Source organism: Melanerpes formicivorus, unplaced genomic scaffold, assembly GCF_026170545.1.
Source record: "Melanerpes formicivorus ecotype bairdi unplaced genomic scaffold, bMelFor1.0.p_v2 SCAF_113, whole genome shotgun sequence".
In the NCBI taxonomy this organism is placed as follows: Eukaryota; Metazoa; Chordata; class Aves; order Piciformes; family Picidae; genus Melanerpes; species Melanerpes formicivorus.
The window spans coordinates 772,501-784,774 of NW_027142465.1; the positions used below are offsets into that span (position 1 = coordinate 772,501).

Sequence of the window (12,274 nt, forward strand, 5' to 3'; positions counted from 1 at the left end):
CAAAGGCCAACAACTCTCTCAGGGAAGAACTTTCTCCTCACCTCCAGCCTGAACCTCCCCTGGTGCAGCTGGAGACTATTCCATAGACAGCAAGTTCAGCAGGGGACAGCAAGGTGCCCTTGTGGCCAAGAGGCCAATGTAGCCTGGGGGGCAGTGAGAACAGTGTGGCCAGCAGGGCTGGGGAGGTTCTCCTCTACCTCTGCTCTGCCCTGCTGTGACCACAGCTTCAATGCTGTGTCCAGCTTGGGGCTCCCCAGGTCAAGAGAGACAGAGACCTGCTGGAGAGAGTCCACCTAAGGCTCTGAGGGTGAGGAAGGGACTGGAACATCTCTGCTGTGAGGAAAGGCTGAGAGCTCTGGGGCTGTTTAGTCTGGAGAGGAGAAGGGTGAGAGGGATCTGATCAATGGCTATCAATAGCTGAGGCCTGGGGGTCAGGATGCAGGTGCCAGGCTCCTTTTGGTGGTGCCCAGTGACAGGACAAGAAACAACAGATAGGAGCTGGAGCCCAGGAGGTTCCACCTCAAATGTGAGGAGAAACTTCTTTGGTGTGAGGCTGGCAGAGGCCTGGAGCAGGCTGCCCAGAGAGGTTGTGGAGTCTTCTCTGGAGACTTCCATGACCCACCTGGATGTGTTCTGTGTGCCCTGCCCTGGGTGATGCTGCTTGGGCAGGGGGATTGGGCTGGCTGCTCTCCAGGGGTCCCTTCCAAGCCCCAGCATTCTGTCATTCTGTGCTTTGTAGCCACATGTTTTGTTCCTGGCTCAACCTTCTCTGTGTTGTCTGATGCTAGTCCAGCTCTGGACAAATGCTGACTCTTCTGAGGGCACTTTGCAGTCCCCCAGGTTCCTGTTCTCAGCCTCTTTAAGCTCTGCTCTTTTCCCAGGTGCTCTTCTACTTTCAAAGGATCAAGTGCAGTGGCCACAGCAACCCCAGGCAGTGCTCCAGGCTGGGGTCAGAGTGGCTGAGAGCAGCCAGGCAGAGAGGGACCTGGGGGTACTGGTTGATGGATCCTTCCTCTGAGTGAGAATCCTTCCTCTGAGGATCCTTCCTCTGTGTGAGGATCATTCCTCTGTGTGAGAATCCTTCTTCTGTGTGAGGATCATTCCTCTGTGTGAGGATCATTCCTCTGTGTGAGAATCCTTCTTCTGTGTGAGAACCCTTCCTCTGGGTGAGGAACCCTTTCTCTGGGTGAGGAAACCTTCCCCTGGTTGAGGAACCCTTCCCCTGGGTGAGGAATCCTTCCCCTGGGTGAGGAATCCTTCCCCTGGTTGAGGAACCCTTCCCCTGGGTGAGGAATCCTTCCTTTGGTTGAGGAGCCCTTCCCCTGGGTGAGGAGCCCTTCCCCTGGGTGAGGAGCCCTTCCCCTGGGTGAGGAACCCTTCCTCTCTCTTGCCTTTCACAGCAGCTTGAGTTCTTGGAGTGGTTAGTGAGGAGGCCTTGTGCCAAGGCTGCCAAAGGCAGCAGGCTGCCAGCTCTGCCAATGCACTTCCTGTGCTTTGGAAACCATCTCAGCTGATTTTCCCAGCACCGAAAAGGTTCACAGAGAGAAACTTCCCTCCCAAGCCCAGCATGGTGGTAAATCTGTCATGGGGCAGGGCTGGGCCAGGCACTAGGCAGTGCCAGAGGCTCTCTGCTTCCCACAGGGAAGAGAAAGGGAAGGAGGGAGAGAGAGTGATGGGCTGGGAAAGCAGCTGGGATGGAAAGAACAATGCCATGGGGTAGAGACAGAGACCCAATCCAACATGGAACCCAGGCCCTGATGGCAAGGATGGCACCCTTGGCATCACTGCTGCTGGGGGCAGGCACTGGGCAAGTCCAGCCTGGGCTCAGCAGCAGATGGGAACCAGATTCAGGAGCAGAGGGATGGGGCTGGAAGGCAGAAGGGACAGAATCCTCCTGGGACACCAGCCAGGGAAAAAGAGGCTGAAGCCTGGGGATCCCTCAGCTTGCTCCTGGAGATGCCAGCCATGGGCTGCAATCCCCTGGTGGGCAGTTGGGGGTCACCTGTCCTGTCTGCTCCTCCCTGAAGGTGCCCCCTCTGCCCTCCTGCCCCCTCTGCCTTCCTGCCTCCCAAGGTGTGGCACAGGCTGTGGCAGTGCCCTTGGTGTGCAGAGGAGCAAGTTACAGTTTCCTGGCTCCACCTCTGGAGGACCTTAAGGAACTCTTCTGTGGTTTTTAAAGGCCTCCAGCCTCAAACCATAACACCAAGGCAGAGCCTTTCTGCAGCCAGCCCTTGGCAGTGACTCTGCCATCAGCTTCTCCCTGCCAGCAGCAGCCCCTGGCTGTGCCATCCTGGCCTGGGCTGCAGACAGTGCCTCAGTGAGCAGAGCCTGAGCTGGGCACCCAAATCCCTGAACAGGATCAGTTCTGTTCTCCCCCAGGGCAGGCACTCCTGGGTGGTTTGAAGGCAGGAGCTGCTGCAGCCATCCCTGTCCTGCCTGCTAGCAGCAGCTGCTTCATTCCAGCACCTCCTCCCTCCTGCTGTAGCTCTTCCCTCAACAGGTGGCCTTGGCTGTATTCTTTGGGGTGGCTGAAAGCAGACATTCCTGCATGGCTCCTTGCTGCTCAGCACAGCTGTGCAAAGAGAAATGCCTTTGTCTTCTGGCATGGCCTCACCTCTTCATACTCTCTGTGCCCCTTCTGGCCTTTGCTCATGGATCAGCCCTGCCGAGGCCGGCGTGCTGCCTGCTGCTCTTCTGAAGGACTTCTAACACCTTGTAACCTTCTCTCTGCCTTCTGACTCCAGCTTTTTGGTTTCCTCCTGATTCCCCCACCCCCCTTTCTTCACATTTCAGTTTATCTTTCACCTGTCAGCCACTCTGTTGTCTCCTCTTGGGCACAGGTGAAGGGTCTTGGATTGTTTCTTTCATGCTCGTTGCCTCTTTGCTTTCTAGAATCATAGAATCAATAAGGTTGGAAAAGACCTCAGAGGTCATCAAGTCCAACCTCTCACCCAACACCTCCTGACAGCTAAAACATGGCTCCAAGTGCCACATCCAATCCCTTTTGAACACCACCAGGGATGGGGACTCCACCACCTCCCTGGGCAGCACATCCCAGTGGCCAATTACCCTTTCTGGGAAGAACTTTCTCCTCACCTCCAGCCTAAACCTCCCCTGGCACAGCTTGAGACTGCCAGAGTCACCTCTGGCTTTTCATGCTGGGCTTCTAGTTGTGTGTGCAGCCCCCTCCCAAGCTCAGTGTTCCAGGGACCATGTGCTGGTGTCCTGAGAGAGCTGTCCTGCTGCATCGACCTTGCCAGGCTGGGCAGATGGGCAGAGGCCAAGGGCAGGAGATTGAACACATCCAAGTGCCAGGGGCTGCACATTGGCCACAACAACCCCAGGCAGTGCTACAGGCTGGGGCAGAGTGGCTGAGAGCAGCCAGGCAGAGAGGGACCTGGGGGTAGTGGTAGACAGCAGCTGAACAGGAGCCAGCAGTGTGCCCAGGGGCCTAAGAAGGCCAAGGGCATCCTGGCCTGCAGCAGGAAGAGTGTGGCCAGCAGGAGCAGGGAAGTCCTTGTGCCCTGTGCTCAGCACTGCTGAGGCCACCCCTTGAGGCCTGTGTCCAGTTCTGGGCTCCTCAGGTTAGGAAAGAGGTTGAGCTGCTGGAAGGTGTCCAGAGAAGGGCAAGAAAGCTGGGGAGGGGTCTGGAGCACAGCCCTGGGAGGAGAGGCTGAGGGAGCTGGGGTTGCTTAGCCTGCAGAAGAGGAGGCTCAGGGGAGACCTTCTTGCTCTCTGCAACTCCCTGCAGGGAGGTTGGAGCCAGGTGGGGGTTGGTCTCTTCTGCCAGGCAAGCAGCAGCAGAACAAGAGGACACAGTCTGAAGCTGTGCCAGGGGAGGTTTAGGCTGGAGGTGAGGAAGAAGTTCTACACAGAGAGAGAGATTGGCCATTGGAATTGGCTGCCCAGGGAGGTGGTGGAGTCCCCATCCCTGGAGGTGTTCAGGAGGAGACTTGCTGGGGTGCTTGGTGCCATGGGTTAGTTGCTTAGGTGGTGTTGGATTGGTTGATAGGTTGGACTTGGTGATCTTGAAGGTCTCTTCCAACCTGGTTCATTCTATTCTATTCTACTCTATTCTACTCTATTCTATTCTATTCTATTCTATTCTATTCCATTCCATATATCATTCTGGCCTCAGCTGGGTTCTAGCTGTGCTGTCCACTGGGCCCAGGATGCTGTCAGCTGATTTCCTGCTGGGACATTGTAAAGCAGAGCTAGAAAAGAGAAGCTGTGGCTCAGGGAAGGGGAAGGAGAGCAGAGCACTGCTCATGACTCAGGAGAGATGTTCTGCACAGAGAATGCTTGGATCCCATGGGCTGAAACCCCTCAGCAGGTGCCTCTGTCAGCCACAAAGGAAACTCCTGGGCTGCAGGGAGAGCAGCAGCACAGGGAGGGGATTCTGCCCTCTGCTCTGCTCAGAGCCCACCTGCAGCACAGCCTCCAGCTCTGGGACCCCAGCACAAGAAGGACCTGGAGCTGCTGGGGAGGGTCCAGAGGAGGTCATGAAGATGATCAGAGGCTGCAGAACCTCGCCTGTGGGGACAGGGTGGGAGAGTTGGGGCTGTGCATCCTGGAGAAGAGAAGGCTCCAGGGAGACCTTAGAGCAAGCTTCCAGTACTTTAAGGGCTGCAGGAGAGCTGGGGAGGGACTTGTGACAAGGGCTGGGAGTGCCAGGATGAGGAACAATGGCTTTGAGCTGGGAGAGAGGAGATTGAGACTGGAGATGAGGAAGAAATTGTTGAGAGTGAGGCTGGGGAGAGCCTGGCACAGGCTGCCTAGGGAGGCTGTGGCTGCCTCCTCCCTGGAGGTGTTTGCAGCCAGGCTGGATGAGGCCTTGAGCAAGCTGTGCTGGTGGGAGGTGTCCCTGTCCATGGCAGGGGGCTGGAACTGGATGAGCTTTGAGTTCCCTACCACCCCAACCCCTTCCATGTGTCCATGGGTTTGCAGAGCTGTTTGTGTAAGGTCCCCTTGCAGAGCCCCTCCTGGAGCAGCAGCACAGCTGGGTTTCACCTCCACACCTGCATCTGTGGAGGGGAATACCTCCAGGTTCCAGTTTCTGTCTCTTGCTCCTTCCTGACCCTTGATCATCCAGGGCTGAAGTCTGGCTCTTTGTGCCTTTGTTTCAGCTGTGTGCCACTGACAAGACCCTGGAGTTCGACAGAGACTTCCGGATCAAGCACTACGCCGGGGACGTGATGTGAGTTCCACTCAGGGACGAAGCTGCACCTTCTCTTTCTGTCCCTCAGCCAGCTTTGGAGTGGCCCAACGTCCTGCTTGAACACTGCCTCTGCTCTGAACCACAGCAGCTGCCCCACAGCATTCCAGAGCCCAGCAGTCCCTTAAAGCTTAGGCTGGTTACAGGCTTGAGATTGCAACCCAAGGTGATAGAGCCAGGGGCAGTGGCTTCAATCTATAGCAGAGGATGTGAGGAACAAGTTCTGCACCATGAGGGTGGTGGAACACTGCAACAGGTTGCCCAGGGAGGTGGTTGGAGTTCCATCCTTAGAGATATTCAAGGTGATGCTCAACAGGGCTCTGGGCAGCCTGATCTGGTGGAGTCCCCATCGCTGGAGGTGTTCAGGAGGGGATTGGATGTGGCACTTGGAGCCATGGTTTAGTTGTCTGGAGATACTGCAGAGGGACCTTGCCAGGCTGGACAGATGGGCAAGAGGCCAACAGGATGGCATTCAACAAATCCAAGTGCCAAGGGCTGCACTTTGGCCACAGCAACCCCAGGCAGAGCTACAGGCTGGGGGCAGAGTGGCTGAGAGCAGCCAGGCAGAAAGGGACCTGGGGGTGCTGGTGGACAGCAGCTGAGCAGGAACCAGCAGTGTGCCCAGGGGGCCAAGAAGGCCAAGGGCATCCTGGCCTGCAGCAGGAAGAGTGTGGCCAGCAGGAGCAGGGAAGTCCTTGTGCCCTGTGCTCAGCACTGCTGAGGCCACACCTTGAGTCCTGTGTCCAGCTCTGGGCTCCTCAGGTTAGGAAAGAGGTTGAGCTGCTGGAAGGTGTCCAGAGAAGGGCAAGAAAGCTGGGGAGGGGTCTGGAGCACAGCCCTGGGAGGAGAGGCTGAGGGAGCTGGGGTTGCTTAGCCTGCAGAAGAGGAGGCTGAGGGGAGACCTTCTTGCTCTCTGCAACTCCCTGCAGGGAGGTTGGAGCCAGCTGGGGGTTGGTCTCTTCTCCCAGGCAAGCAGCCCCAGAACAAGAGGACACAGTCTGAAGCTGTGCCAGGGGAGGTTTAGGCTGGAGGTGAGGAGAAAGTTCTTCCCAGAGAGAGTTGTTAGCCATTGGGATGTGCTTCCCAGGGAAGTGGTGGAGTCCCCATCCCTGGAGGTGTTCAGGAGGGGCTTGGATGTGGCACTTGGAGCCATGGTTTAGTTGTCAGGAAGTGTTGGGTGAGAGGTTGGACTTGATGACCTCTGAGGTCTTTTCCAACCTTATTGATTCTCTGAGTCTATGATTCTGTGAGCCTCACCAGGGCTCTGGGCAGCCTGATCCAGGGCAGGATGTCCCTGCTGAGTGCAGGGGGCTTGGACTGGATGACCTTTGGAGGTCCCTTCCAACCCAGACCATTCTGTGATTCTCTGGGGAGGGGTTTGAGGGGAGAGCAGTGCTTCAGTGGGAAAAGGAGGGAGAGGGAAGCAAGCCCCCAGCACTGCTTGTGGAGGAAAGCTGAACTGAGCTAATCAAACCTGCTTCAGACATCTGGTTTGTGTGGTTACATAACTGCCTGCTTTGGAATCCTCAGATCAGGCTGAAGAGACTCAAACTGCACCACAGTCAGGCTCAGTGCAGGGAGCCTTCCCCACCCCAGCTGAAAAGTGTTCTGTACCTGAAGCCTCCACAGGAATGGCTCCAGAACCTGAGAGCAAGGGGATGGAAGAGGAAGGAGGAGTGAAAGGTGCTCAGAAGTGCTCCCTGGAACAGCTGCTGGCTGGAGCGCCCCTGCAGTGCTTTGGTGGGGTAGGGTTTGTGTAACTCCCCCTGCCAGCAGAGTCTGGAGGGAGTTCATTAGGAAATAGTTCAGGATTCCTTATACCCTGGGGTTAAATTCACCCTGAAACAATTCTCCCTGTCAATACAGTCTGGGGGATGAGATGGCAGAGAGCAGCCCTGAGGAAAAGGACCTGGGGGTGCTGGTGGGGAAGAGGCTGGACAGGAGGAGGCAGGGTGAGCCTGCAGCACAGGGGGCAAATCACAGCCTGGGCTGCATCAAAAGCAGTGCTACCAGCAGAGCCAGAGAGGAGGTTAGAATAGAATAGAATAGAATAGAATAGAATAGAATAGAATAGAATAGAATAGAATAGAATAGAATAGAATAGAATAGAATAGAATAGGGTTGGATTTGATTGGATCAGATTGGATTGAAATGGGTTGGATTGGATTGGATTGGATTGGATTGGATTGGATTGGATTGGGTTGAATTGGATTGGATTGAATTGGATTGGATTGGATTGGATTGGGTTGGATTGCATTGGATTGAATTGGATTGGATTGGATTGGATTGGATTGGATTGGATTGGATTGGATTGGATTGGATTGAAGTGAATTGGATTGAATTGAATTGAATTGAATTGAATTGGATTGGATTGGATTGAATTGGGTTGAATTGAATTGAATTGCATTGGATTGGATTGGATTGGATTGAATTGAGTTGAATTGGATTGGATTGAATTGAATTGAATTGAATTGAATTGGATTGGATTGAATTGAATTGGATTGGATTGAATTGAATTGAATTGAATTGAATTGGATTGGATTGGATTGGATTGGATTGGATTGGATTGGATTGGATTGGATTGGATTGGATTAAATTGAATTTAATTGGACTGAATTGGGTTGAATTGAATTGGATTGGATTGGATTGAATTGAATTGGATTGGATTGGATTGAATTGAATTGAATTGAATTGAATTGAATTGAATTGAATTGAATTGAATTGGGTTGAATTGAATTGAATTGCATTGGATTGGATTGGATTGGATTGGATTGAGTTGAATTGGATTGGATTGAATTGAATTGAATTGAATTGAATTGGATTGGATTGAATTGAATTGGATTGGATTGAATTGAATTGGATTGGATTGAATTGAATTGAATTGAATTGAATTGAATTGAATTGGATTGGATTGGATTGGATTGAGTTGAATTGGATTGGATTGGATTGGATTGAATTGAATTGAATTGAATTGGATTGAATTGGATTGAATTGGGTTGAATTGAATTGAATTGAATTGAATTGAATTGAATTGAATTGAATTGAATTGAATTGAATTGAATTGCATTGGATTGAATTGAATTGAATTGAATTGAATTGAATTGAATTGAATTGAATTGAATTGAATTGAATTGAATTGAATTGAATTGAATTGAATTGAATTGAATTGAATTGGATTGGATTGAATTGGATTGGATTGAATTGAATTGGGTTGAATTGGGTGGTGGAAGCCACCTGGAGTGTTTTGCAGCCAGGCTGGAGGTGGCTGTGAGCAACCTGCTGTGGTGTGAGGTGTCCCTGCCCATGGCAGGGGGGTTGGGACTGGCTGAGCCTTGAGCTCCCTTCCAGCCCTGACAGCTCTGTGATTTTATGATTGTGTGGTGTGGAAAAAGAAAGGACTCAGGGTCTGTTAGAAGGTGGTGTGGCACCTCAAAGCATGTGGAGGAACAGAAGGTTCTCAGAAGCAGTCACCATGGGTTCCCCAAGGGCCAGTTGTGTCTGACTGGTCTGATAGCCTGGGCCATGACTGGGAGGGCAGAGGAAGCTGCCTCAGGGGGTACAGCAAAGGACTACAGTGTTCCTTAAGGGACTGGAACATCTCTCTCATAATAGAATAATAGAATAATAAACCAGGTTGGAAGAGACCTTCAAGATCATCGAGTCCAACCTATCAACCAACACCACCTAAATAACTAACCCATGGCACCAAGCACCCTGTCAAGTCTCCTCCTGAACACCTCCAGGGATGGGGACTCCACCACCTCCCTGGGCAGCACATCCCAGTGGCCAATCTCTCTCTATCTGTAGAACCTCTTCCTAACATCCAGCCTAAACCTCCCCTGGCACTGCTTGAGACTGTGTCCTCTTGTTCTGGTGTGGAGTGCCTGGGAGAAGAGACCAACCCCCACCTGGCTACAACCTCCCTTCAGGTAGTTGTAGACAACAATGAGGTCTCCCCTGAGCCTCGTCTTCTGCAGGCTAAGCAACCCCAGCTCCCTCAGCCTCTCCTCCCAGGGCTGTGCTCCAGACCCCTCCCCAGCTTTCTTGCCCTTCTCTGGACACCTTCCAGCAGCTCAACCTCTTTCCTAACCTGAGGAGCCCAGAACTGGACACAGGACTCAAGGGGTGGCCTAACCAGTGCAGTGTACAGGGGCAGAATGACCTCCCTGCTCCTGCTGGCCACACTCTTCCTGCTGCAGGCCAGGATGCCCTTGGCCCTCTTGGCTGCCTGGGCACACTGCAGGCTCATGTTCAGCCTACCATCATCCAGCACCCCCAGGTCCCTCTCTGCCTGGCAGCTCTCAGCCACTCTGCCCCCAGCCTGTAGCACTGCCTGGGGTTGTTGTGGCCAATGTGCAGCACCTGGCACTTGGATGTGTTCAATCTCCTGCCCTTGGCCTCTGCCCATCTGCCCAGCCTGCCCAGGTCCCTCTGCAGAGCTCTCCTACCCTCCAGCAGATCAACTCCTGCCCCCAGCTTGGTGTCATCTGCAAATGTACTGCTGATGGACTCAATGCCCTCATCCAGATCATCAATGAAGATGTTAAAGAGCACAGGGCCCAGCACTGATCCCTGGGGCACACCACTGGATGAAGCAATGCTGAGGGACTTGGAGCTTTTTGTCCTGGAGAAGAGAAGCCTGAGGGGAGATTTTCTCGGTGCCTGGAAGTACTTCAGGGGTGGGTGGCAGGAGGTTGGGGCCAGGGTGATGATCCTTGAGGTCCCTTCCAACCCTGACAGTTCTGTGATTGTATGGTTTGGGCTCAGCCTTGGCAGAGTTAGAGAGTGGTTGGACTCAAGGACCTTCAAGGTTTCTTGCAACCCAAGCAATTCCTCGTGGTCCCTTCCAACCCTGACTGATACTATGATACTTTGATACTATCAATTCTGGGATTGTCTGATGCTTTTCAGTTAACTCTCTTCTCCTTTCCTTTCCAGCTACTCAGTCACTGGCTTCATTGACAAGAACAAGGACACCTTATTCCAGGACTTCAAGCGCCTCATGTACAACAGGTAGGGAGCAAACTGCTCACAGGCTCAGCCAGGATGGGAAAGACCTCAGAGATCATCAAGTCTAACCTCTCACCCAGCACCATCTGATCAACTCAACCATGGCTCCAAGTGCCACATCCAATCCCCTCTTGAACACCTCCAGGGATGGGGACTCCACCACCTCCCTGGGCAGCACATCCCAAGGGCCAATCTCTCTAGAATAGAATAGAATAGAATAGAATAGAATAGAATAGAATAGAATAGAATAGAATAGAATAGAATAGAATAGACCAGGTCAGAAAAGACCTTTGAGATCACCAAGTCCAACCTCTCACCCAACACCATCTGATCAACTCAACCATGGCACCAAGGGCCTCATCCAGGCTCTTCCTAAACACCTCCAGGGATGGGGACTCCACCACCTCCCTGGGCAGCACATCCCAGTGGCCAACAACTCTCTCAGTGAAGAACTTTCTCCTCACCTCCAGCCTGAACCTCCCCTGGCACAGCTTGGGACTGTGTCCTCTTGTTCTGCTGCTGCTTGCCTGGCAGAAGAGCCCAACCCCCACCTGGCTACAACCTCCCTGCAGGGAGTTGCAGAGAGCAAGAAGGTCTCCCCTGAGCCTCCTCTTCTGCAGGCTAAGCAACCCCAGCTCCCTCAGCCTCTCCTCCCAGGGCTGTGCTCCAGACCCCTCCCCAGCTTTCTTGCCCTTCTCTGGACACCTTCCAGCAGCTCAACCTCTTTCCTAACCTGAGGAGCCCAGAACTGGACACAGGACTCCAGGTGTGGCCTCAGCAGTGCTGAGCACAGGGCACAAGGACTTCCCTGCTCCTGCTGGCCACACTCTTCCAGGATTCCTTTGGCCTTCTTGTCCACCTGGGCACACTGCTGGTTCCTGTTCAGCTGCTGTCCACCACTCCCCCCAGGTCCCTCTCTGCCTGGCTGCTCTCAGCCACTCTGCCTCCAGCCTGTAGCACTGCCTGGGGTTGCTGTGGCCAAAGTGCAGCACCTGGCACTTGGATGTGTTCAATCTCCTGCCCTTGGCCTCTGCCCATCTGCCCAGCCTGGCTAGGTCTCTCTGCAGAGCTCTCCTGCCCTCTAACAGATCAACTCCTGCCCCCAGCTTGCTGTCATCTGCAGACTTACTGCTGATGGACTCCATCCCCTCCTCCAGATCATCAATAAAGATATTGATCAGGCTGGGGCCCAGCACTGCTCCCTGGGGCACACCACTGGTGCCTGGCTGCCAGCTGGCTGTGGCACCATTCACCACCACTCTCAGCCTCCAGCCAGCTCCTAACCCTTTGTGTAGAGTGGATGCTGGAAGAGGCTGCAGGTTTCCCTCATGTGTGCAGTGCAGGGGAGCAAACAGGCTGCTGTGGGATCTGATCATTGTGTCCCTGCTGTGACCTGAAGGCTGTTAGGTTTAATTTGTCATGAGAAAGTCCTTTTCCTGTTGCTTTTGTCCAGACAGAGCCTTTAATTGGTGTCAGTTTCCAGTGCTGGTTTGAAACCAGCTCACTGTGCAACCAAGAGAGCTCTGTGGAGGTTCCCTGTGCTGCTCCACTTGTCCTCAACCAGGTTTTGGGACCAGTTGCCCATGGACCACTACTGATCTCCTTAATCCTGGAATGGCTCAGGCTGGAAGGGACCTCAGAGATCAGCTACTCCAAGCCCCTGCCCTGGGCAGGGACATCTCTCAACTACACTCAGCTGCTCAAGGCCTCATCCAACCTGGCCTTCAGCACCCCCAGGCAGGAGGCAGCCACAGCCTCCCTGGGCAGCCTGTGCCAGAGTCTCACCACCCTCATATCAAATAACTTCTTCCTCATCTCCACTCTAACCCTGCTCTCCCCCAGCTTCAAACCATTCCTCCTTGTTCTGTCTCTAACCACCCTCAGGAAAAGTCCTGCAGCCCTCCTGCAGGATCCCTTCAGGTCCTGGCAGGCAGCTCTGAGGTGCCCCTGCTGTAAGCTCCTCTGCAGGCTGCACAGCCCCAGCTGCCTCAGCCTGTGCTCACAGCAGAGCTGCTCCAGCCCTTGAATCATCCTTGTGGCCTCCTCTGG

General features: G+C 53.7%; 1 protein-coding gene across 1 annotated transcript in view; it reads left to right on the forward strand.

Moving 5' to 3' along the window:
• Positions 1–12,274, forward strand: part of MYO1D (myosin ID) — a 236,232-nt gene that overhangs the window by 69,182 nt on the left and 154,776 nt on the right. Inside the window, 2 exon segments of the mRNA XM_068167175.1 lie at positions 5,127–5,197; positions 10,154–10,228. Of these exon segments, the coding sequence (XP_068023276.1) occupies positions 5,127–5,197; positions 10,154–10,228 (146 nt within the window).